This window comes from Quercus lobata, chromosome 4 (genome assembly GCF_001633185.2).
Source record: "Quercus lobata isolate SW786 chromosome 4, ValleyOak3.0 Primary Assembly, whole genome shotgun sequence".
Lineage (NCBI taxonomy): Eukaryota > Viridiplantae > Streptophyta > Magnoliopsida > Fagales > Fagaceae > Quercus > Quercus lobata.
The window spans coordinates 90,346,527-90,373,095 of NC_044907.1; the positions used below are offsets into that span (position 1 = coordinate 90,346,527).

Sequence of the window (26,569 nt, forward strand, 5' to 3'; positions counted from 1 at the left end):
ATCTCTCCATATTATATGGTGATTCCTTGTCAGCCTTGGTTAGAATCATCATGCTTGTGAATCCCCTCCCAATTGCTTGTTGTATTGCTTCCATTGCTGCCAACATTCCAGAGGTGTTTCCAAATTTTCCTTTTGTCTGTATTGTAGTTTGTATCTTGATTAGAGGTTCCATTATCAGTTGGTATCCCTTCTTGGCAGTATATGTGCCAGAGAAATAAAGGGGGCCAGATGAGCTGGTCTTCCCCCACATTTTTGAGATGGGGATTGAGCTGATTTGCTTGGCTTCCTCAAAATTTTAGACCTGATTCAATAATTGTAGATTCCATACTCTGGAGGAGTTGTCTATAAGGTCAGAAACCCTTTTGATGCCTAAGTCTTGGAGTTGAGAAGAGGTAAGTACCATCCTTCTTTCCTTACAGAGAAGGTCCTGCTTTGGGCCCTTTGGAAGAGTAAAGAAAAAATGCATCCTTGAGAGGGGAATATATGTGAGGGTTTTGTTTGCGCTGTAAGCCCATTGCATATTAATGCTCTTGGATGGCTCAGCCGAAAGGAGTGCACGCATAACTTATGTAGAGACTAATCATTAATTGTAGGGTATCCACCTTGGTACCTCTCTTTTCTTGGGGTATAGGGGCAAATATATTCCGGACAAATTGACTTAGGCTGCACTTAGCATTTAAAAAATAAACAAATAAATTTGAAGAAGAAGAAGAAAGACTTAGGCAGCTTCATAGAACTGCACCTACCACCCACTCACGGCAGTAGAAGGATAATGGTTCTGTGCCATGCTATGTAGAATAATAAGTCCGGCAACCAGAATCGAGAGAGGGTAAAAGGTTGAGATGATATGGGATTTTACTAGGTCTGTTCAAATAATTTTAATGTTGGGCAAGGGTTTCTCAGCCCAATTGATTACTGCGTGTTTGTTGTTTCAAAATGATGTTGAAATGAATTAAGTTTGAGGTTTATCTAATACATAGAATAGGAATAATTAATGAATGAATTTATAGCAAATTTTCTAAAGTCACTAACATAGTGGCAGAAGTTCCCTAAGCTATAGTATAGAGGTTTTGCTCCTTGAAAACCCCATATCCCTTCTCCACGATTTGGGTCCACATTCTTCCTCACCTTTCCCAATCTTTCTCCACCACCAAAAAATTCGATCCATATTACACCAACATTGCCACTCCCCACCACCCATCACACCTTTCTTTCATTCTCACAGAAAACTCAAAATCCATAATAGAATGGATGAACAATTGAAGGAAATTGAAAATCTAGTAAACCGAAAGCCTCTTATAAAGACAAGGCTCTGAAGCTACTTGTGACACATAAAGACAAGGCTCTGATGCTACCTGTAGTGTCACAACCCAAATCCATATCTTTATAGACTTGAAAAGTATTTGACCTAAAACTAACATATAAATACCTATACGTACAAAATTATTCCAACACATAAATATATCAAGCAAAGTTAAACCTTGTTAAGAATCAAGGTCAAAATATATCCACAATAAAATCTCTAAAATAAAAAAAGCACTCTTTTTTTTATGGGAAAATACAAGCACTCTTAGAAAATCCATAGAAAATAACATAATAGAAATCTCTAATAACAAAAGGTCTGCAGATGCAATGAAAAATTCCAAGAATTACATAAATAGTTAATAATCCAGCCTCCACAACTCCATGAATATACTGTTACATCAATTCTTCTCTCAGAGCTTTCAATCTCAATCTGAAATATAAAAATAGGAAGGGGTAAGCTCGACTACTTAGTAACAAAATATATATAGACCCAACATGACAGACCAAGCTAACAGTAGAGTTTTTTTTTTTTTTATTTTTTTTATTATTATTTTTTTAATGATAGATATTTGAACACATTGAGTAAGATAAGTTAATGCTAACAGAATAGTTATCTTTGAAAAACTAAAGTGATATATATATATATATATATGTATGTATGTATACCCAACATGACAGACCAGGCTAAAAGTTTTTTTTTTTTTTTTTTTTTTTTCATAATAGATATTAGAACACATTGAGTAAGATAAGTTAATGCTAACAAAATAGATGTAGGGTTGAGTTCAAGTTGCACCAAGTGTAACTCTAAACTATGTTACACCACCTAATAACTATTTATTGGATTAATAATTCATAAATCTCATAATTGGATTACATTTTCTCTATGTTGTAGACATGCATACCAAATTTTGTACTAATCAGATATTATTTACTATTCAATCTAGAAACCCAACTTTTATGCACAATTTTAAATATAAAAATTTAAAATTTAAACACTTAGATGGATGACATGGTTATTAATCTCAGATTATCTTGACATTTTACAAGCATGTAGAGCATAAGAAAAGCATTTAAACCAATGGTAGATTTGTTAAAATTTACATTCAATAAAAAGATATTGAATGGCGTAACATAACTTAGAGTTTCACTAAGTATAACTTGAACTCAACCCATATATATATAGACAATCACAGTCAAACATTTGCCACACAAATCACACATACATGAATAATTCCTGCATGTTTAATCCCTCTTGACAGGGCCATATGGTACTGGTATAGAACAAACACGTTTATATTATATCCTATGGGCAATTTCAGATGACACCAGTAACTAACAGATTGACATATATTATTACCCTATAGACAGGGCTGGACTCCACAATCAACCAAGTTCTGATCCAAATATGAAAAACCATAAATCATTGCTAGAGTAAATAATCAAAACAAAGTCTAAAGTTTTCTTAGTTCTTACATTTTCACATAATATTGGAATGAAAAACAAATTATATGGGTATTTCAAACATCATAAATATGTACAAAAAATATATTACTTATGTCATAGAGGAAATTTTTTAGCAATGAAGTATAGACAACAAATTGTTTCTCAAAAAAAAAAAAAAAAAAAAAAAGAGTATAGACAACAAACTTTTTGGCCTTGAACAAATATCATATCCAAACAGTATTTCACAATAACGATTTCTGGTTTAAATGCATTTGAACATAAATTGACAAACTCATAAGCTCAAAAATACTAAATTGATGCTTTTGAAATAAAATTGTGAAGTATAAGATTTTCCACAAAGATACAGACTATATATCAGAGCGCCCTTCAAAGATACAGATTGATGGCAACCACTAGAAAGACATTCTTCCTTGTCTCAGGAGCTTGAATAAAAGCTTATATGCTCCTATTTATCAATTAACATATATTGAACTCAAAATCTAACATAATAACCCAAACTTTAATTATTTTTTTTCGCCAAGTCCAAATGTATTGTTCTAAAAGTGCATCTATTTTCTAAGCCTCATATGCACTATACTGAAAAGGGAATTCTCACCAACTGTGGAAGAGTCCAAAGGTCATGTATTCTTTGTCACAGCATGTCAGCCCTCTTCTACCCCAAATTTAACATACCTAAAGAACTATAAAAATCCCAAAATTTTCCAGATTTAATCTTCTATATGTTGACTAACTATAGCCCAAATTCAGTGTCAATGTTCGACTCCTAACCCAATAGAAAGAGTCCAAGTCAGTGCTGTTAGACAGTATTCTGCAATGGGTCAGTCCTAATTAGGCAAACCTCTGAGACCCTAAATGACAACAAAAACTTTTGAGATTTCACTGAAATTAAGCTCCATGGGTTTGCTTTCTACACTAAAATTTTTTTTCCTTAAATTCAGTACAAATTTCGATTGATACCAGATTTAATCCTAATGTACACATTATAAAATATAGTGAATTTGGAGGTTAGGTTTTGAAAAATGTTTCTTCCTAGATTCAAATTGTCAACTTCAGCTGTGTAAATACATGGATTTAAGAGTTACTCTATGCCAATTTTACCACAATTAAATCCAATTATAATCCTCCCCAACTTCTTTTTCTCCCCTCCTAAACATCATAGGTATAATGCTAATAGAGTTATTCGCACCACATAATGATGTCATCAAAAGAGAATATAATCACTGGGCAGCTCATTAAGGTTCTATAGCAAATCCTAATGAATAAAACTAATATTCTATACCATCAGGTCAAATCGAAATAAAATTCACATTCAAGCTAGCTTTATGAATACATATGACAATTCAACACCACCATGTGTAGTACTCTATACTGCCCAACCTAAAGCTGTTTATATGACGTTCAAAACATACAAAGTAATCATGTTGGTTTTCATCAAGCTTATCTCACAAGTTTGACATGGCTTCACGAAAAGACTAACATGTTATCGATGCCCAGTATTTTACCGATCTAAATCCTAAGCCACTATCACTAAATTTTTTAATCATACTTCCAATAGATTTTGAGGTTATAACCCATTATTGGCTCTGCAAGGTTATTCAGATAAAGTGAATACTTTACTGAGAATCAAGCTTGGTCATCGGTTGGCTGTGTCTAGCCCCATTGCCTCTCTCTTTCTATTCAATTTCTACACCATAGCTTTTGAAATTAGTTCCTTTTCTTTTCTTTTTTTTCCTGGGATGGGCCTTCCAGCAGTGCAAATCATTAAAATTCGCTGACAATCTTCTAATCATTGCTAAGGCAGAAATAAACCATGCTATAGCTATCAAGTAATCCATTGAGAAATTTCAATTATCATTGAGTCATTCTGTTAATGCCAAACAAATGTGATTTTTAGAAAAATGTCAATTCCTCAAACGCCACAGATATTCTTTTTTTTTTTTTTTATAAGTAAGAATGTTATATATACGAATGGCTACTCTATGCATGAAGAACATAGAGCAAACGTAGAAAATACAAGAAGAAGAAAACAGGGAAAAAACATAAAAGAAAACCAATCAATAGAATAATTACAGAAGAGAGAGAGCTAAGAATAGAAGGGAGATAATCACTAGTCGTGAATCCCCATGCCCGAGACCAATAAAAAAGAACCCCACTAAAAGAAGCAAGCATCCGATCACCAGAACCATCCAAATCCTCAAGAGTCTGCGGATTCCGTTCCTTCCAAATACAACATAGGATGCACAACAGAACTAAGTTCCAAATCTAAGACGAATACTTCCCCAACCAATTGCACCAGCCAAAAAGCAAATCTGGGATCGATATAGGTATAACCCAAGACAAGCCAAAAGTTTTAAAGACAAAGCTCCATAACTGATAAGCCATCTCACAATGAAGAAGAAAGTGATCTATCGTCTCTCCACAATGTTGGCACATAATGCACTAGTCCACAAAATCCAATCCCCTCAATCTCAAGTTATCACCTGTTAGGATCCTATTCCAAGTTACACACCAAACAAAAAAAGAAACCTGCCTAGGGGCCTTTGCTCCCCATATAGCTTTCCAAGGAAAGACAATTGAGGGAGAAGCCCTTAATTTGTTATAATACGACCGGATGTCAAAATCCCCATTAGGCTTCAACTTGCATCTCATCCGGTCTCCAACATCCATTGGAGGAGTATTAGCTCCCAATATACAAAGAAAATGCAGCCCTTCATCCATCTCCCAATCATTAAATTCTCTAATAAAACGAACGTCCCAAATTCTTCTATCCTCCGCCCCCTATCTTGACAAAGAAGCTTCTACAGATACCTCCTTATCAATGGCAATACCATACAGCCTTGGGAAAGTCAATGGAAAAGGTTGATCCCCATACCACCCATCCTACCAAAACCTCACTCTATTCCCCAACCCAACTACAAACTGACAATTTTTGTTAAAATCCTCCCATCCCATGCGAACACCTCTCCATAAACCACACCCATGAACTCCCCTACCCAGCTTTGAGGTCCATCCCCCAAATTCTTCCCCATATTTTGAAGCTACCACCCTCCTCCATAACCGATCCTCTTCATTCCCAAACCGCCACAACCATTTCCTCAATAAGGCCTTATTGAAAGTAGTAAGTTTCCTCATTCTTAAGGCACCATTGGCTATAAGCGCACAAACTTTATCCCATCCTACCAGATGAGTCTTGCTATCCCCCCATAGAAAGTCCATTTGCAACTTTTCAATTTTATTAGTCACATAAGTAGGAATGGTGAATAACGATAGAAAATAGGTAGGAAGATTAGATAACGTACTCTTGAGTAACATCAATCGACCCCCCTTAGACAAATACAACTTCTTCCACCCAACTAATTTTCACTCAATTTTTTCCAAAATAGGATTCCAAATTGAAGGGGAATTATGTGAAGCCCCCAATGGCATGCCAAGATAAGACATAGGCAAAGTTCCAACTCTGCAACCCAAAATTTCAGCCAGGGCATGTACATCATCAACCTCCCCTATTGGAACCATTTCACTCTTATGCACATTGACCTTCAAACCTGTTACCGCCTTAAAACAAAGTAACAACAACTGAATATGAAGAATTTGCTCCACATCTGCATCACAAAATAGGATAGTATCATCTACAAACAATAAATGTGAAACACATTCCCCACCACCCCTCCTACCCTCAATTTTAAAATCACAGATCAAGCCAGCTCCCTCCACTCTTCTCAACATCCTACTAAACACCTCCATCATAATCAAAAACAACGTAGGAGATAGCAAATCCCCTTGTCTTAAACCCCTTGAACTACTAAAAAATCAGCTGGAGACCCATTAATCAAAACAGAGAACTGAATTGTGGATATACAAGTACAAATCCACTTACACCACTTCACTCCAAAACCCATTCTATTCAACAAATACAGCAAAGCCTCCCAATTCACATGATCATAGATTTTCTCAATGTCAAGTTTACAAATGACTCCAGGAACCCTACTCTTCCCTCGGCTATCCACACACTCATTTGCAATAAGAACCGAGTCAAGGATTTGTCTCCTACCCACAAAGCTATTCTGAGTCTCAGAAATCAACTGATCTAAAACCACTCTCAATCAATTTGCCAAAACCTTAGCCAAGATTTTATACACACTCCCCACCAAGCTAATAGGTCACAAATCTCTAACATTGAAGGCATCATTCTTTTTAGGAATTAATGCAATGAAGGTAGCATTAAGGGATTTTTCAAACTTACAATGTTGAAAAAACTCTTCAAAAACCGCTAAGACGTCTTTCTCCACTACTCTCCAACAATGATGATAAAACACCGTGGTAAACCCATCCGGACCTGGAGCTTTGTCTCCTTCCAAGTCACTTACAACTTGAAGTATCTCCTCTCTCTCAAACTTCCATTCAAGCCAAACCCTCTCCATTTCCCCAATACGACCAAATTCCAAACCCTCCACAAAAGGCCTCCACCCCTCAGTCTCCTTGTACAAATTTTTATAAAATTGTACTACCTGATTAGTTACCTCGGATTCCTCCTCAAAAACCACCCCATCCACCTCCAAGGTCCTCAGATGATTAAACCTTCTATGGGAATTAGCCATTTTGTGGATAGACTTGGTGTTATTATCCCCTTCCTTTATACATAACATCCTAGATTTTTGTCTCTAGGAAATTTCTTCCAAGGAAAGAAGATGCTCCACTTGGGACCTCAAATCTGCCTTATGACATTTCTCCCCATTAGTGAGACCAAAATCCCCTTCCTTAGCGTCTAATTTCTTCAACTCCTCTAGTAATTGTTTCTTTTAACGCTCTACATTACCAAACTCTTAGTGATTCAATTGCTCAATGTCCTCTTTCATAGCCTTTAATTTTTTTGCAAGCACAAAACTAGGTGTACCTACAAAAGAATGCCGATTCCACCAAGATTGAACTCTATATACAAATACCTCCATCTTTAACCACATATTTTCAAATCTGAACAGACTTTTCCCCCTTGCCATTTCCCCTACCTCCAAGAGAATTGGACTGTGATCGGAGATAGGACAAAGTAAAATCCTTTGAATAACATCTGGAAAGTAGTCCTCCCAATCTGGAGTGACTAAAGCTCTATCAATCCTAGACATCGCTGGTTGATCAGTACCACTTGACCATGTATAGCTACCTCCTTCTAAAGGCAAATCAACCAAGTTAAGATCCTCAATAAATTCAAAGAATTTTTCCATAGCCAGGGTCAAACATTTCTCACCCCTACGCTCACTAGGAAAGCGAACAATATTAAAATCCCCAAGGCAGCACCACGGTCTCCTCCAATATTGCTAAATACCCACCAACTCATCCCACATGTGACCCCTCTCGTTATTCTCATTTGGGCCATAAACCCCTAAGCATGCCCATATAAAACCGTCACCCACCCTTTGCCACTTAACCAAAATTGAGAAGGTACAAATCATAACCTCCACCTTATCCAAAACCCTTTTATCCCACATAAGCAAAATACCACCAGCAGTTCGATCAGCCTCCAAAACAGCCCAATCCACATATGGACAGCTCCACAAACTACAAACCAGCTATCTATTCATGCTAGCAATTTTCGTTTCTTGTAAACAAACAACATCACACTTCCACTCCAACAATAGATTCTTCACCACAAGACGTTTTCGGGGATCATTTTGACCAGCAAAGTTCCAAAACAAGTCCAAAGGTTCACCGATCAGGTACTAAGTTTTTGCCCTTCTGATTGATTTGTCATAGTTCCAAAAATCCCCCTACAAAATTCTCTAAGCAGAAACCAATGGCTGTCTAATTGGGGGAAATTTTTTTTGACAATGAATAAGGGAGAGCAAGGCAAAGGTGACATAAGAGTTGAGGCATTGTAACTTGCAAAGTCAGTTTGTGGATCATGGACTTATGGAGTGGCTAATGTAACAGTTTCAGGGTCATCAAAGTTGTTAGTCAACATACTATACTCATGGGTCTATCCGTTGGGAACTAGATTGCTTGAAGGGATGAAACGTATGGGAGGGATACATTGTTTTTTCATTGAATCGAAGCTTTTTCAGTTGGTGGTGGAGGAAGGAGGGAATATCTTTGCGTTACGAATCTTTGAACAGGGCAAATACTTCATGAAATCAGTGTTTATGGGCAAAAGCGCGGCATTATGGTTGAAGAAAAATATAGAACACACGGTGATTGGGGTAAATCCCAAACAATTTTTCACGCTTAGGGAAGGCGATACTGCCTACACCTTGCAACGGGGATCAAACTCTTTTGGTCAGTTCTTACTAGTGTCTGAACTCAAAGTTGGCAGGCTCCGGAGGTTTGTCATTATCCCTGAAGGGAAAGAAAAACATGGTTGGAAGGTATTTGGTTTGGAATTGAGGAAGATGTTAGAACCCAATCAATATGCTTTTGGTGACTTAGGCCATGCAAAGTTTATCCCTCAAGCACAGAAGCGCAATTCAGTGTTTCACCCATCTCGGTCTTTTGTCAAGATAGTAAAGAGCCTAATGCAGGCAAAAGGTGGTATTCAATCTTTCCATAAAACCAAGGATGTAGGACAGAATATTATAGATGAGGTGATGGGGAAAAATAACAGAATAGGACAAAGGAAACAACAGCAGTGCCTTCGAAACAATCTCAATATCAGGTGGTGGATGGTCCGGTGGGTCACAGCTTGGTACAACATCCGTGAGGGGAAGGGAGGGGAGAGAGAGGAGCATCAATTTGGGTTTAATTTATCCGAGAAATTACCGGTACAAAATAAAACAAGATTTCCATTCAGTTTCAGTTTAAATTCAAATAAAACTGAAAATGGAAAGGGGCATGATGTAAGGGATTCACGGTGGACTGGGAAGGGATTAATAGTGGAGGTGGCTGAGAATGGAAAGCGTCGAGTTTCCTAGGATAAGTCCAAAGGTGGAAAAATTTCTTTTAAATGGGTGATACGGGCTGCTACTAAACAGAATGAGAAGTTGGGTGTCGGATTGGGCCCAAAAGAATCGGTAGCCCACTGTGAGCCTAATTTAGTCCGTTGAGTACAAGCCCATGTAATTTAGAGGCTGGAGAATGTTCCAACACTCTTTTAGGCCCACTCTCTTCTACACCTAATCCCGATGGGCTTGGAGAGAATCCCATGGTCTGTCCAATTGGTTTAGTGACACCAGTAGAGATATTGAGGAGCGATGATGATGAAGGGAGCCTCTTAGTCTATCAGCTGCAAGTGGTTTCACCGGTAAGGGTGATGCAGACCGATGATGTTGGAGTTTTGTCTAATCATCAGAGTTGTGATCCGCCAGTAGGAGTGTCAGGGTGCACCGAGTCTCCTCCGACAATGGTTTTCAACTCTAGCTCTGACCGGAACAGTATTTTGAGTTCCAATATGTTGTCGGGTGGGTTGATTTCTAAAGGTAAGAGATCAGTGACTCGATTTTGTGCCGCGATTGGTTGGACCTTTTCCCAATCTTTTTCTAGAGTTTCTGCGAGCTGGGTCACTGGGTTTTGGAGTATCAGGTGAGGAGGTTAATTCCTCTTATAGTAAGGAACTTTTAAGCCTTCCTAGGGAGGTCATGCTTCTGGAGGATGCAGCTGATTTTTCTGTGGGTTTTGGTGAAACAAAACTGTTTGATTGCTTATCTCTGCAAATCATTGCTCTGAGTGCATTGACAAACTCGGCAGAGTTGGAGGTCATTGAGGTATTGAGTATTGAGACTAAGTTAGATATTTCTAGGTGGGTGAAACACAGAATTCCTAGTTTTAGTAAATTGGTTGGGTTGTCAATGACCCAACATGAGAAGTTATGCATTGCGCTCTTACAGAGGCTAGAAACTAAGATGGAGGCAGCCAATGAGTTACACAGGAAAGCAACGGGTAGCAAAAAAGTGGCTAAGTCCAAAAACAAGGGACGTAGAGAGCTGCAAAACTTGATCTCTTCGGTGAATTATAACGGGAGATAAAGGGTTGGTCTTGTGCTGGTGTCAGTAGTTGGGGATATTTTATTTGCTCCTATCTTAATTCCAAAAAGCACCTTCCCACTCAAAATACCTCGGCCTTCCCATAGGTCACAACAACTCAAGAGCTGGACTCTCAATGAAGTTGTAGAGAAGATTTAGAGTCTAATCCAAGGATTGAAGGGACGTGCTATCCAAAAGAGCAGGAGCCTCACAAATTTAAGTTATGTCTTCTCTTAATTTTCAAAAAATCTGTTACCTCTAAAATGAATGGGTTGCTTTGGGATTTTTGGTTGGGGTAGGAAGGGGACAAAAGGCCTGTATACCTCAAATCTTGGGATTTCCTTGTGTAAATCTAAAGTAGTGGGAAGCTAAGGTTTTGCCACATGGAAGACACAAAGAAAGTACTATTGGAAAAAGTGAGCTATAATAGACTAATAGGGGAAGACAAACCATGGGTGAAAATGCTCAAATGTAAATACTTGAGAGGCACATCCATCCGGACAACTAGAGTACCCTCTAAGAGGTCATGGCAGAGGAAAGCAATTCTGGGAGGTAAAGACCTCACCTATTACCAAAAGGAGATTGGTTGAAAATCTATGATGGGATTAGCTTTAAGGTGTGAGAATACCCACACATGCCAGCCCATCCTAATCTCAAACTACAACCAAAGTAATCCCCAATATTGTCTAGATAAACTGGGTCTTGTACTTCATCACTACAAGTTGAGTCCAGTGGAATAAAGAACTTATTTGGGCTGATTTTAGAAGTTTTTTGGTTGTTTATTAGTAATCCTAATCATTCTAGGAATAGGTTATTTAATTTTTTTTGTCCTTCTAGGAAAGGATGTAACAACTTAATAAAGGCTTTATTGAAGTAAATAATATTCATAGAGATATAGATCTTAATCAAATTCCAACAGCTTAGTTCAAACTTTGGGGTGTGATTGCCTTTTCCTACTCCTACCTAAATGTGATTGTTAAGAAAAGCCTAGGTGTGATTGCCGAGCATTTACCTTTCTTTATTTTAGTTATATTCACGGTTTTAACACCAAATAGCTGTCAACATATTCAAGATTATATCTTTTCTTGCCTAAATCCTTAAACATCAATCCTTATTCAAAAATCCTTCAAGATCTAACTTAGTGCTGAATTGCTAAAGATCCTGCATCACTTGGTTAGACATGTGGCACACAAATCACACAAACTATCCTGTGATGGACAATTCCAACATGTTTAGCCCTCTTGGCAAGGCCAGATGGTATTTATAATGAACAGATACGTATATATTATACCCTATGGGTAAGGTTAGGTGACACCAATGACTAATAGATCGCCATATGTTATTACCCTATGGGCAAGACTAGATTACACAGTCAACCAAGTTTCAAAATTCAAATATGGATAACTTTTTCTTACATAAACCCTAAATCATATTGCTAGAATACATAATCAAAACAGGTGAAGATTCCGAAAATATTCACATAGCATTGTAGTTCAAGTTAAAATATTGGAAACAAAAACAATTATAGGTGAATTTCTTATAATCAAAAGCACCCTTTCTAATTTACCCACTTACTTCCTTTCTCTATTTCCTATTCCTGTTAGTGTGGCTAACCGAATTGAGAAGCTTCAGCAGAATTTCTTATGGGGCGGTTTAGGTGATGATCCTAAAATGCATTTGGTTAAATGGGCTACTGTATGCGCTCCTATTTGTGGATTAGAGATAAGGAAGATAAGACTTTTCAATATCACTCTTCTTGGGAAATGGTTATGGAGATGTGGATTTGAGAAGGATGCCCTTTAGAGGCAAGTGATAGAGTTGAAATATGGATGTTTTTGGGGGGATGGCGTAACAGATCTGTTAAGGGTCATTACGGTGTTGGTTTATGGAAGAGTATCAATCAGGGTTGGCCTTCTTTCTCTCGCCATATTCTGTATGATATTGGTGATGGGTCTAGGGTGAAGTTTTGGCAAGACCGTTGGTGAGGAGAGACACCTCTTGCAGTTAGCTACCCTAACCTATTCAGATTTTGCAAGTATGAAATCCCCCAATGGTGTCCTTTTTTGGGATGTGAGTTTCTTTAGGGGTGTGCATGTTCGGGAATTAGAGGCTTTGTCAAGCTTCATGGAAACCATTTATGGTTCATCTATAAGGGGGTTTGGTAAGGATAAGATGTGTTGGATTCCTAGCAAAGCTAAGGGGTTCTTGGTGAAAGATTATTATAAAATTTTAGCTAGTCCTACTATCTTCGGTTTTCCTTGGAGAAGTATTTGGAAGCAGAAGATTCCCTCTAGAGTAGCTTTCTTTGTATGGTCTGCTGCCTTAGGGAAATGTTTGACGATTGATAATCTGCGAAAAAGGAAGGTGTGGATTTTGGATTGGTGCTACATGTGCAAGAGTAATGGTGAATCGGTTGACCATCTCTTCCTTCATTGTCCCGTTGCTATGGATCTATGGTCTATGGTTTTGAGTTTATTTGGAGTATCTTGGGTTATGCCTCCTACTGTTTTGGGGCTGTTAGGGTGTTGGCAAGGTAGCTTTGGTCGTCATCAAAATGGTTATATATGGTCCATCGTTCCTCATGGCTTAATGTGGTGTCTTTGGAGGGAGAGAAATAATCGTTGTTTTGAAGATATTGAGAGATCTATTCCGGACCTCAAGCTTTTCTTTTTTAGAACTTTGTTGGATTGGTTGTTTGCTTTGCAAAACAAATCTTTCCCTTCTTTTTTTGTTTTCCTAGATTCTTGCAATTTTTGTTTTTGATTTGTTGTCCCCTTGTTCACTCCCTGTGTACTAGGGTGCTTCCTTTTTTATATCAATATATCTTATTACTTACCAAAAAAAAAAATTATAGGGGAATCTCTTAACATAATAATCTTTCCAAAAACTATATTACTTATGTCATTGAGGAAATTTTTTAGCAAATGAAATATAGAAAACAAAGTGTTTGGCCCTGAAAGTATGACCAGATATCATTTTAGAATAGTAGGGCACAAATAATGATTTCTATTGAAGTACATTTGCTAAAAGTAAATTGACAAACTCATTAGCTCAAAAATACTAAATTGTAGTTTTTTCAAAGGAAAGTTGAGAAGTAGAAGATTTACAGCAACAACAAAAAATTCCAGAGCATTTAATATATGTTACTTACCTCAAAAGCTTAAGATACAGCATTAACTAATGGTAATCACTAGAATGACCTTACTTCCTTGTCTAAAGAGCTTGAAGAATTTCTTATATGCTCCTATTTATCAATTAACATATATTGAACTCAAATCTAACATAATAACTTAAACTCTAATTATTTGTTCCAATCCACTGCCCCAAGTTCAAACACATTGTTCTACAAGTTTATTTACTTTTCTAAACCTCATATGCACTATACTGACAAGGCAATTCTCACCAACTGAGAAAGCGTCCAAAGGTCTTGTATTCTAAGTGACTATCACAGCATATCAGCCCATTTCCAACCCAAATTTTCCATACCAAAAGAATTCTAAAAATCCCATAATTTTCCAGATTTAAGCGTCAATATATTGACCAACTATACCACAAATTCAGTGTCAATATTTGACTCTTAAATCATGTTATAGAGAATCCAAGTCAGTGTTGTCACACTGTATTCTGCTGCAAGTCAGTCCAAGTTAGGAAAACCTAGTGAGATTTCACTGAAATTAAGTTCTTGGGGTTAACTTTCTACACTATAAATTTCATTCGTTCATTCGGTACAAATGCTGAGTTATGCAAGCTCTAATTCCTAAAGAAACATAATTCTGAAAGAAACATAGACTAAGCAGCAGAATTTTTATTTCCAATTTTTCAACATACCTCTCTTGACTTAAACTAGTAGTCTCATAGGAGCTTTGAGGTTGTTCGACGCTGTCCTAGCCTCCGCATAGACCAAAAACTCAAACTTGTGCCACGTTCCAGCTTGAGTGATACATGACAAATCAGTTTACCTATGGTGTTTTACACTACAAGAGTGAAACAAACTAGACCATCAGCCTAAGAGCCTCGCCAACACTAACGCACTGAGATATGCTAATTTTGTAATTGTGATCTGGGATACCTCTCATGGGATTTTTATAGCCTCCATCTCATTAATAGTGAGCAAAGAGGCATAGAGTAACAGCCCAAGGCATTACTCCTTTGAGTAACGCCTAGTACTTACTCGAGGGAGTTACACAGAGAGACATGCCACCTTTTGGCAGCCCTTTATATCCCTTTTAGTTTCTAACAAATCCAAATGTACACAATTATTTTCTTAAAAAGTCATACCTAAGTGCACAAAACTTCCACTTTTGCAAGGTCTAGGAGAGGTCATGCTAGGCAATCATACCCACATTTGTTTTTGGAGAGGCTGATTCTCGAATTTGAACCCGTGACATGTGATGTTTGGTGGAAGGCTCTTGCCGTCGCACCAAGACCCAAATTTTAAAATGCCATACCCAATGTACAAAGCTCCCACTTGTGTGGGGTCTGGGAGAGGTCATTGTAGGCAGCCTTACCTAGTTACTATTCTAATCCATAATGAATTTGGAAGTTAGGTTTTAAAAAAGATTTATTCCTGTAATCAAAATGTCAACTTCTGCTGTTCAATACATGCATTTGAGAAATACTATCTGCCAATTTTACCACATTTAAATCCCATTACGATCCTCCCCAAAATTATTGGCTCCCAAGATAGGGAGCACAGAGATATAGACAAAGTGAATACCCAATTGAGAACCAAGCCTGGTCATTGGTTGGCTGCCTCTAGCTCTCATTATCTCTCTCTTTCTAGTCACTTGAAATGATAAAACCCTAGTTCCCTATTACCCAGCTTTTAATGTTAGTCCTCACCCCCCCCCCCCCCCTTTCTCTTCCCCCTAGGATGGGTCTTGCAATAGTGTAAATCATTAAAATTCCCTGAAAATCTTCTAATCTTTGCTAAGGCTGAAAGAAACCAAGATATAGCTATCAAATACTGCATAGAGAAATTTCAATTATGGTCAAGTCATTTTGTTAATGCGAAGAAATCGAATGTGATTTTTATCAAAAACGTAAATTCCTCAAAAGCCACAGAGATTTGCTCCCATCTTTAACACCAGAAAAGCACCTTTCCACTCAAAATACCTTGGCCTTCCCCTATGTCACAACAAGTCAAGCAGCCACACTCTCAATGACGTTGAGGAAAAGATTAAGTGTCAAATCTAGAGATCGAAGGACAAGTGCTATCCCAAATATCAAGGGATTGTTTAACAAGGCCAAAGGTAGTAGCCTCACCAATTTATATTATGCCTTCTCTCAATTTTTCAAACATCTGTTTGCTCTAAAATGAATGGGTTGCTTTGATATTTTTGGTGGGGTAGGCCTCTATACCTCAAACCTTGGGATTTCCTTGTGTAAATCTAAAGTGGGAGACTAGGGGTTTTGCCGTATGGAAGATAAATGGGGAAGAAACACCATGGGTGAAAATGCTCTAATGTAAATACTTGAGAGGCAAATCCTTCAGAGCAACTAAAGTAGCCTCCAAGAGCTCATGGCAGTGGAAATCAATTCCAAGAGGTAAAGACCTACACCTTGGCTGTAAGGCATGGGAAAACCCATCAATACCAATCCTTCCCAATCTCTATCTACAAGCAAAGCATTCCCGATTCCCCAATCCTGTCCAGATCAACAGGGTCTTGGACTTAATCACTACAATTCCAATCCAGTGTAATAAGGAACTTATTAGGGCTGATTTTTAAGAAGATTAAGCACCAAATATCCTCATAATCCACTTGTCACAAGATCAGCAACCAGATTCGGTAATTTGGACCCTACACACATTGGCGGAGTCTCACAGCTAAATTGGCTTGCTGATTCAACCAACCACACCATCCTAGATATACTGAACTCTTATCCAATTTCGGATAGAAGAAATTATGGAGTAGTTAGATTCATGGACATTTGAAAAGGCTGATCTAGAAGATTGAATGGAATGTGCTCCCTAGTTGAGCTATGTAAACTCAAGATTCAAGATAGATGACAAATCATGCTTGCTCTGTAATTATGGAGCAGTTCTCATGAACATTTTTAAACTTTAATCCAGAAGATTGCATGCAATGTGCTTCCAATCTTCAATATATTTTTGCAGTACTTGCCTTGTACAGTATCCATAATACAAGAAATATTGGACCGTAACCTTCAGGACTAGTAACTATTGGTAGTGCCACTAGCTCTATGCAACTACCATTACATATCTATCACTAATAGAATGTAATCATTGTCCTAAAATCAAGGACTGCTGACACTTTCACACTAACACTAAAGATATGGGCTTGGATGACAGCTAAAGTAAAATAGAGATGTGTGTAGAGGAGATTGTGATATGAAAGGCCATTCACCATTATCCCTCACTCTATTACAAGAGAGTGTCATTTTTTGCTAGTGTGACTGGATCTTGATCTTTGCTTTTATTATGACATATATAATTGTAGGCTACAGCATCACAAAAATATTTGAAAAATTTCATCCAGCCATCTTGTTTGAGTGTCGGCTAACTCCTCTATATATATATATATATATATATATATGTGTGTGTATATATATATATATATTAAACAATTAAAAAAATGTGCAATCAAGGCAGTACTGTATAGGAAAAAATAACAATAATATTTTTGTTCATTGAAAGCTTACCACAAAGGTGCTTCAGCCACAATGTTTCTCATTCTTCTATTATTCTAACACAGTCTTGTGGAACACGCACTTCCTCCAGCTGGCTTCGCATATTTTTTGTTATGCGCACCATGTCTAGGCAGTGACAATTTATTATAATCAGCTTCTGAAGTTTAGGCAGTGCTTGTTCTAGAATCACTACCTCGATTAACTGATCGCATTGTTCAATTTCTAGTATCCTCAATTCTAGAAATGATTGAGCATTAAATACCAGAAATGCACCAGTGTAAGCAGCATAGAGATGTAGCTCCTTTAGAGAAGGCAAAGCATGAAGGGCCTCAAGTGGGCTGTTTTGCAGTTTTGACCATTTGAGCTCAATTTTATACAAATTATAGAGTTCACCAACCCATGCTGGAATTTCCTTCAATCTCCCTCCAAGAGATAGTTTTTCAAGCAGTTGAGGAGACTTTTTCATGTCTTTCAAATCAAGATACACCTCTTTGCCAGCTGAGCTCACAGACAAAGAATAAAGATGCTTCATCTTCTCAATGGATGCACACAAATCTTTTCCTTCTATTTCCTTGAGTTCTGTGATCCCTAGTTTCCTCAGATCAATGAAGTTCCCCAACTCTTTAACAATGCTTATTTCCTTATAGTTTGCCTTGATAAGTGACAGCTTCTGCAACGAAGTGGAACACTTAACTCCTGGATACACTTGTGCTCCTACATCAACATATGGGCAACCAACAAACAAATAGAGCAACTTAGGAAGTTCAAGAGTCTTCTTGGGCAACTTGGTGATAAGAGTATTTCTAAGGTTCAAAACCATTAGGTTCTGAAGCTTCTTAATAGAATTTGGAACTGAATCAATCCTTGTACTCCTCAAACTTAGGTACCTTAGGAGGGTGAGGTTGACAACTTCTCCTGGAAAATGTTGCAAGCCTGCATTTTCCAGGTCTAGACTTGTCATCAACTTGAAGTTTTTGAAAAGTTCATGGGCCATTGATTCTGAAAAATTGTCTACCCCAAACATAGAAAAGGTACGAACATAAGAGAGGTTTGTCCTTTGTAGCATGGAGGGGAAGCAATTGTGAAGAGATAAGCGACGGGTTTTCCCACCTCCCAAACTGGCACTTGGACTTCTAAGAACAGTAATGAAGTTCTCCTTCTCAGACACGGAAAGGTTGAACCCTCTTGCAAGATTAGAAACTCGACAACTCCTTATTCGTCCTTCAAAATCTCGCCTGGTCACCTGAACCATGCTCATTTGAACTAGCTCATCTAAGTACTCATTTGCCACCTGCTCCAGAGTTTTACCTTCTTTTTTCTCAATGAACCCGCAACCTATCCATTGGTGGATTAGTCTTCCACGTGTAACAGAGTGATCCTCGGGAAAATTGTGAAAGTACAAGAAACAAGACCTGAGGTTGAGGTTGGGCAATAGATGGTAATAACTATGCGAGAAAATTCTATAGCAGGAAAGAGAGAGACGATGTCCTGGATCAAATTCAAGGATCTCAAGTACTTTCTTAAACTCTGTCTCATTAAGTGGCACTCTTCTTTTTGATAAGAAATTGCCTGAAGTGAATCTTCACATCTTCTCATAATTTTCTTACACCAATCAACCAAATGATCCGGGCATTTATCACCTTGAAAGACCTTCTTACAAAAGAGCTGCAAAGCCTCTTCCGATGGTAATGGACTAAGGTTGAGATCATAGATATAATCATGAGAACTTGTACAATAAGAAGCTAAATTGCGATTACGAGTGGAGATGATTATTTTACTGCCTGTTTTATATTACAAGGAAGTAACTTTTTAATGCGGTGCCATTGATCTTCAGACCAAATACCATCAAAGACAAGGATGAATCTTTTTGGTTGTAAATGAGACTGCAAACTCCTTTCTTTTGGTCTTCCTGGGTCGAAAGGTAATTCCAGTGCCTGACAAAGTTCCTCTAACAAGTCGTCACAAGAGGGAGGGACAGAAACCCAAGCATTGCAATCAAAACTATTTTTGACAATTTCAAAGACTTCGTGGATAACAGTGGATTTACACGCCTCTGAATGCCCACAAGAACATGACGGTCATTCCTGGAAAATGAATTATAAGTCCCTGATACCTCTCCAGCTGTAGTATATCAAAGTCTGTGATGTCGTCGACTTTTTTCTTGAAATCTGCCATGCGGGAGGAAAATCGCCTCAGTGGAGGAACGTCCTTAACAGAGTGAGCAACCTCGTGAAGAAATTTCGTGATCCGATTACGATGGAAGTGTTCAGGAACTTCATACATGAACTCTTCAATTTCATCTTGAGTCTCATATGCTAAATCTTGCAATCGTTGAACTCGATCCTTACAATCTGCTGTATCTTCTCTTGCTTCCGTGTCCTTCAGGTAAGCTATCATAGTATTCAACCAGTTTCTTACTTCTTCAATGTTTTGACGGTCGCCGGCGGAACATATTTTTAGAGAAACGGTACCTTGTTAATTGCAGTTATTGCTCCTGAGATTGCCATTTCTGCCATTGTTCGTCTTCTCTTTCTTCGGTTCCAAGCAATCAGCTTCGTGACAGAGTTGAGTGGAAGAACAATAAGTAAGATCCAAGATTGAAGATTGAAGAAGACAAATAAAAGATCGAAGAGAAGCTGACGAGGATGAGATGAGATGAGATGAGATGAGGTTGTGTGAATTGAGACGATTAAGATTCAGACAAAAAGAGTTAAGTGCATCAAAACGCCTCTTTTTCTTTTTCTTTTTCTTTTTCTTTTTTTTTCCCTTTCCTACTATACACATCTTCTTCTTTTTTTCTTTTTCTTTTTTTAGTATATATGATAGGATTCGTACTATAGGCCTCAATAAAAGTCTATCAAAGACAAGGTATTGATTTATTGGGAAAAATATTGTTTCGGACCAGGTTACATTCTACCCTTTTACATTAATATCTATATTTATAGTTGACGCAGGCATGTTTATATTAAAAAAAAAAATGATAAATTATGTATTTGGTTTTTATTTCATGTATTATATTTCAATTTGGTCCATAACCTTTCAATTATGTTAATTTAGTCTCTATTTTTTCAATTTCATGTCAATTTAGTCATTGCCATTATTTTTTGGATGAAAATTAATGACGTGACTAATGGCCAAAATAAAAAATTAGTTTTCGTTAATGTGACAATATACAAAAATTTTATTTTGACTATTTACCATGTCATCAATTTTTATTTAAGATATAACGACAGAGACTGAATTAAAAGATTAGGGACCAAATTGGCACAATTGAAATGTTATGGACCAAATTGAAATATGATATATAGGATAAGGACCAAATACATAGTTTATCCTAAAAAAAATGTTTAACTATAAACATGTTTAAATTTATTTTACTCCAACATACCTACTATGTATATGGTAATTAAAGAAACTATCTATATATAATTTTAGTCACATAAATTTTTTAATGAATAATGTGACTTGTTTAAACAATATAATGGAGTCTTTATATTTTGACACTTATTTTTTTTGAAATTTTATAATTTGACACTTAATAAATTGAAAAAGATAACTCTAAACATATTTAGAACCAAACTTTATCCTTTTTAGTAATTGGTTTCTCAAAAAAAAAAAAAACAAAAAAAACTTTATCCTTCAAAAAATATCCATATTTTAACATATGAAAGTTGGTGTAAAATAAAAGATGTGAAAAAAAACCAATGTAAGAGTATAAAAGCCTTAATTTAGAGGTATTCTAGAATCACACCCTCAATGACGGAGCTAGAAATTTGTCTTTGAAGAGGGGGACCAAATAATAAATGAGATGACTAAAATTTTTTCCTTTGTATATAGTAAATTCATTTTATGCACAATAGTCTAAAATAGTACTATAAAGACAATTCAATACATAAATTTAGTACTTAATAACTTTCTGTGTATTATTTGAAGAACATTAATGGGAAGTTGAAGTTTTAACATTAGGACAAAAAAAATATAGAATCTTCTTACTTATCATCATTTTTTTTAAAGAATGAATCACTTATAAACCTAGATATTCAAATTAATTACAACCTATTAAGTATAATGATCAACATAAAGAATTACAAACAGGTTGAAGATTTATTAAAAATTAGACAAACAATTATTAGATGCATAAAAAATTAACGTAATAAAATAAACCCATCAAACATTACGTTATTTTCTTCATATGATGTATCATATATTTTATCAGTTTAATAATAATTTATTACATCTATATGTTATATCGAATTATATTTTATCAATTTAATAACAAATAGAAAATAGAAAAAGAGTGATAAAGGGAAAATAAAAAAATTGAAGAGTGCACAATACACGCTACTTGGGAAGTAAAAAAGATGCTACTATTGTTATGATGTGATACCGCTATACTTGTGTTTGAAGTGTGTGGTTTTTAACTCGTACACGTCTACTCACGCTCTCGGGGTTAGAGTAAATTGCAAAGCTTTCGACTTATGATAAATCATAAAGAAAGGAAGAAGGAGCCTATCTACCCAAAATCCTAGATGCAGATCTATTGGTACTTGGTACCGAGATTCCTGCAAAACATAGCCTTCTTCCACCGTTAACTCCAAAGTAAGCCAAAAAAAAATTTAACAGGAAGGAGCAAATTTTTATTTATTTTGATGTTTTAAAGGAGGAAGGAGCATAATTAAAAACTTTTTTTTTTTGTCTTCAAGTTTATTTTTTACTTTTTGAAGGAGGGGTTTTATTTTTTGAGATGGTTGTTAAGATAATTATGTTTTTATTATAAGTTTTTGGATGTCCAATTAATTTAATTCATTGTTTTATACAAGTTATTATCATTAATAGAGTTGTAACCTTGTTTAAAAATTGGGAGGCGGGGCCAAAGCAATCTTCTGTAAGAAGTGGACCATTTAGACAATGACACATTAACACATTAAAGAATGTAAATTCCGTCCTTGTTTTCCAACTATAAGAAACTTTTCTTTTTCTATTTAATAATAATTTATAGTTCGAAGCTATGCAAATGCTTATATTTGGCAATTTGCTATGTAAATTTACAAAGTTTTCTACACATGCTAAGGAATTTCATATTTGAAAACTTTAAAGGGGCAACGAAATATATATGTTATTGGAATTACTTTTTAAGGTTGTTTGTAACTTTCAAATGACTACATATTGCAAAGTCTCATGTTGATTTTAGTTTGGGATATTTATAAAAGAACAAAGTTTAGTTACAAAATTGATTATAGCCTAAGACTACAACTTTACTCAATAAAATAAACATTACTACATATTTTGAAATTTTAACTGTTGTATTGCATATTCTTTACGCTCTTAATACACATATCAAATTTTGTGTCAATCGAATATTATTTACTATATGATCTATTAGCTTATATTTTATACATAATTTTATACTATAAAAACTTGCAATTTAAATAATTTATTGATGACATAGCTATTAATCTTCAATTTTTTAGAAAATTTGCAAGCATGAAGTATATAAGAAAAAGATATAATCTAATAGTGGTTTTGTCAAAATTCACCTCCAATAAAAAGATATTGAGTAAGGTTGTAGCATAAAGTTACAACCAATTTTGTAACTATATTTTGTTCTTTGCAAAAAATAACTGAGAATGTTGCCAAATCTAAATTTGGCAGATTTGGCACTATTAGGGTACTTTTTTTACACCTAACTTTATTTGAGTACCACATATTTATACCACTATAAGTTATTGGGTTTTTCCAAAAATTTCTTTGCTCTATTATTATGTTAATCACAAATATTTCATATCTCATTATCTAAAATGGGTCATGATATAAACTATCACAAAAAGCCCAAAAAAACTCTTATTTTATCCAATTTTATTATCATTATTTAGCTAAGCCCAAAACCGGACTTATGAACCTAATACACACATCTTATTCTATTTAAAGTCCAAGACTACTTATGCTTGGCAATATTTGAAAAGTCCATGATTCAAATCCATGGCAAAACAATTTTATCAATGGAATTCAAATCCATAATCAAAGCCCATGGTTTGAACCCATGGCGATTTATTTATCCAAAGCCCAATCCTCATTGGCAACATCAAAACCCAATTCGCATTGACAATATCAAAAGCCCAATCAAAAGCCCAACTTACTTTGGCACTATTAAAAGCCCAAGCTAACTACTTGGCACTATTTATCGAAAGCTCAAGGTTATCAATACTTGGTAAAATACTTAAAAGTCCAATAATGAATAATACTTTAAATCCTTAAGCCTATTACTATAATATTACAAGCTCATGGAATTTACGAATTATCTAATCTCAAAACCCATGGCGATCATCTCATAAAAGCCCATGGAAAGACATGATTATTAGACCCATGACATTTATTTATTTCATATTATAAACTCATGTCACAACATTCATAATATTTATTACCAAAACTCATGGTAATTATTCATCCTACATGTCCATTATGATTATCTATAGAGAAACTCATGAGAACATCACATTATTTCATTATAGTGATTGTTACTATATTTAAAACCCATGGTAAATATTATTCTAAAGGAAAATATTGGAGGTCATTATTTAAAAAGTCTCAAAGAAAATATCATTTACAAAGTAATCCATTGCAAAAATTATGAGAAACTATACAAATTGTTATTTAAAGCCCATGGGAATTAATACCCAAAATCTATCATAAATATTTATTAAAGCTCATGGATTCATTTTATTTCTACTAACAACTAAAGCCCATGAGGAGTAAAAAATTCATAGCAAAGCCTGTCTTTATTGCCCATTTTGTAGGCCCAAGAATCTCATGGAGTAGGGAACAAGCCCAAGCAAAGAAAGGGTCATGTGGCCCAACTAAAGGTGCTGAAATGGAGCAAAGTTCCAACTCAAAAAGGTCCCAGCAAGGGGCTTGAAAGTGGGCAACCAGCTCTTGTTCATCCCTAACCAAAAAGCAACTAGAGACCCCTACAAGAGAACCAAGCCTTTAAGGATGAACTAGGGGCTGTCCCATCAGTTTTCTGCCACCCTCTGCCTGACATGAATAGTGCCCAAGGGCTGTCATATAAGCTGAAGTCTAAAAAATGATAGAACTCCATCATCTTCCCCAAGACTGCACCTCTAGTGGAAGTGGAGCTGAAACCAAATTATTCAAACTCCAACAAATTGATGCTAAAAATGTTAAGAACGTTCAAGACGTGATTCATGTGCCAAGCCCATGAATCCTAAAGGGGAAAAATTGGGAACATGTGGTTTGGGGGGCATAAAGGGATCTCCAGCAGAATCCCCCGAAGTGGCCTAAGAATTTGACACCTGGCTTGGGGTGTTGAATCTTACTCTTGGGGACCAAATCTCAATTGTAGCATTAGGATTCGCTTTTGATACACGCCTCAATCACATTCATGAAGCTCAGCCCCAGAAAACATGGCATTTAATGCAAAGTACTTTAAAATCTCATCATTACCCAAAGAAGCAATGCAGCCCCTTAAGTAAATCTTCTACTTCTAACCGAAAATCTCGGGAAGCTTAACCTTGATTCATCACCTCTGATTAGTCATACGTTTTTGGATTCTTGTCAATTAATGCTTCTCTAAAGCCCCATTATAAAAACATACACACCTCAGCCCACAGGGAGGGGAAACCACTCCCTCTGAAACTCCTAATCTATTTGCCATTTTACTAGGGGTTTAACTCTCTTCAAGCTCACTACTCATCCCCTTCAGCCCACACTCATCTAACCTCAGATATTCTTTTCTCCCCTTTACACAAACACAGCCATCCTCTCTGAAACTCTTGGTTTGTTTACTATTTTACTGGTAGTTTAGCCTTCCTCAAGCTCACCACTCATCATCTTTAGCCCACACTCATCTAATCTCAGATACTCCTTTTCCCCTTTCACATAATCATAGCCCATAAATGCCTCTCAACTAGTCATAAAACGGCCCACCACTCACAAAAAGTCTTAATCTTAGTATTAATCCCATCTCACCCACTCAAAATAGCCCACCACTTACAAAAAGTCTTAATCTTAGTATTAATCCCATCTCACTTACTCAAAATAGCCCACATTCACCTCATTCATGCCTTATGCACACATACTCATCAAAAATCTATTCTCAATTAGATGACTATGAGGCATTTTTATGAACAATTTAAATTACTTATCTAAAGAGAAATATTCCTATTATCAAATCCAAGCGTCATCAATTTAAAGTCTAAACAACACTTTAACAAAATGTTGGTTTAAAGGAAAATAATGGTCCAGTTGGGTTCAACACATAGTGCCATGTTGGGCTGCTATAAGCTTTAGCAAAAGCCCATTGGGTTCTTTCCTTGCCTGGAACGGGCACACCAATAAACTTATAAGCTTGAGATATGCAAGCATGGTATTTATAAATTATTTTTGTACAAAACACGATTTAAGCTCTATGTCTCATTTTTTTTTTTTGATGGGAAACACATGAAATTTTCATTCAATTGAAATTGAGATACAACAGAGAGTACAAAACAACAGCAAGGAGAACAAACAGCAAACAGCTGCACGCTACCATCTTCAATGATTACATGTTCCACAAAGCTTGGACACACACCTTTCCAAACCTGTGAAACACCAGAGATTCTAGCTGCTCTTGCAAGTTCATGGGCTGCTCTGTTGCCACTCCTTTTCAAATGCTGAAAAGAGCACCAAGAAAAAGAGGAAGATATGTTCTTAATGTTCTGCATAATATGCCCCAAATCACCACCCAAAACACCTTCATTAATAACTTGGATAATTGAGAGAGCATCGGACTCGACAATGGCATGGGAGATTCCTAATTCCAAAGCAAGCAGCACACCATCTTGCAGCGCCAAAGCTTCTATGATCTCGGTAGAGAAAGGAGCTGGCAGAACTTTGCTTGATGCTGCAATAAGGGAGCCTCGACAATCACGAATAGCCATACTGATGCATGAAGGGCTGCCATCTGAAGCAGCGCCATCAGTATTAATTTTGAAGAAGCCTAAGGGAGGGGCGTGCCAAGCTGTTGGGGAAGGGGCTGGAGAAAATGCAGGGAGAGTGCATGCTTCTTTATACTCACTAAGCAATCTGTTAGCCATTTCCCAAACCTGACTTGGAGAAGTACCCGAGTCCTCATGAATAGCTTGGTTGCGATTCCACCAAATGGACCAAGCCACAGCAAAGAAGAGCTCCAAATCAAGAGGGGATCC

General features: G+C 36.5%; 1 protein-coding gene across 1 annotated transcript; it reads right to left on the bottom strand.

Annotated features, from left to right (window-relative positions):
• Positions 1 to 1,526: 1,526 nt before the first annotated feature.
• On the bottom strand, positions 1,527 to 19,407 carry LOC115984227 (disease resistance protein RPM1-like). The gene is made up of 2 exons (XM_031107198.1): positions 17,379 to 19,407; positions 1,527 to 1,735 (listed from the first exon to the last, which is right to left on the bottom strand). Exon 1 carries the CDS (start codon positions 18,622 to 18,624, stop codon positions 17,407 to 17,409), a length of 1,218 nt encoding a protein of 405 aa, XP_030963058.1. The 5' UTR covers positions 18,625 to 19,407; the 3' UTR covers positions 1,527 to 1,735; positions 17,379 to 17,406.
• Positions 19,408 to 26,569: the final 7,162 nt, after the last annotated feature.

Coding starts and splice junctions, on each gene's coding strand:
- LOC115984227 (XM_031107198.1), bottom strand. CDS start 18,624: ATGAGCATGGTTCAGGTGACCAGGCGAGATTTTGAAGGACGAATAAGG.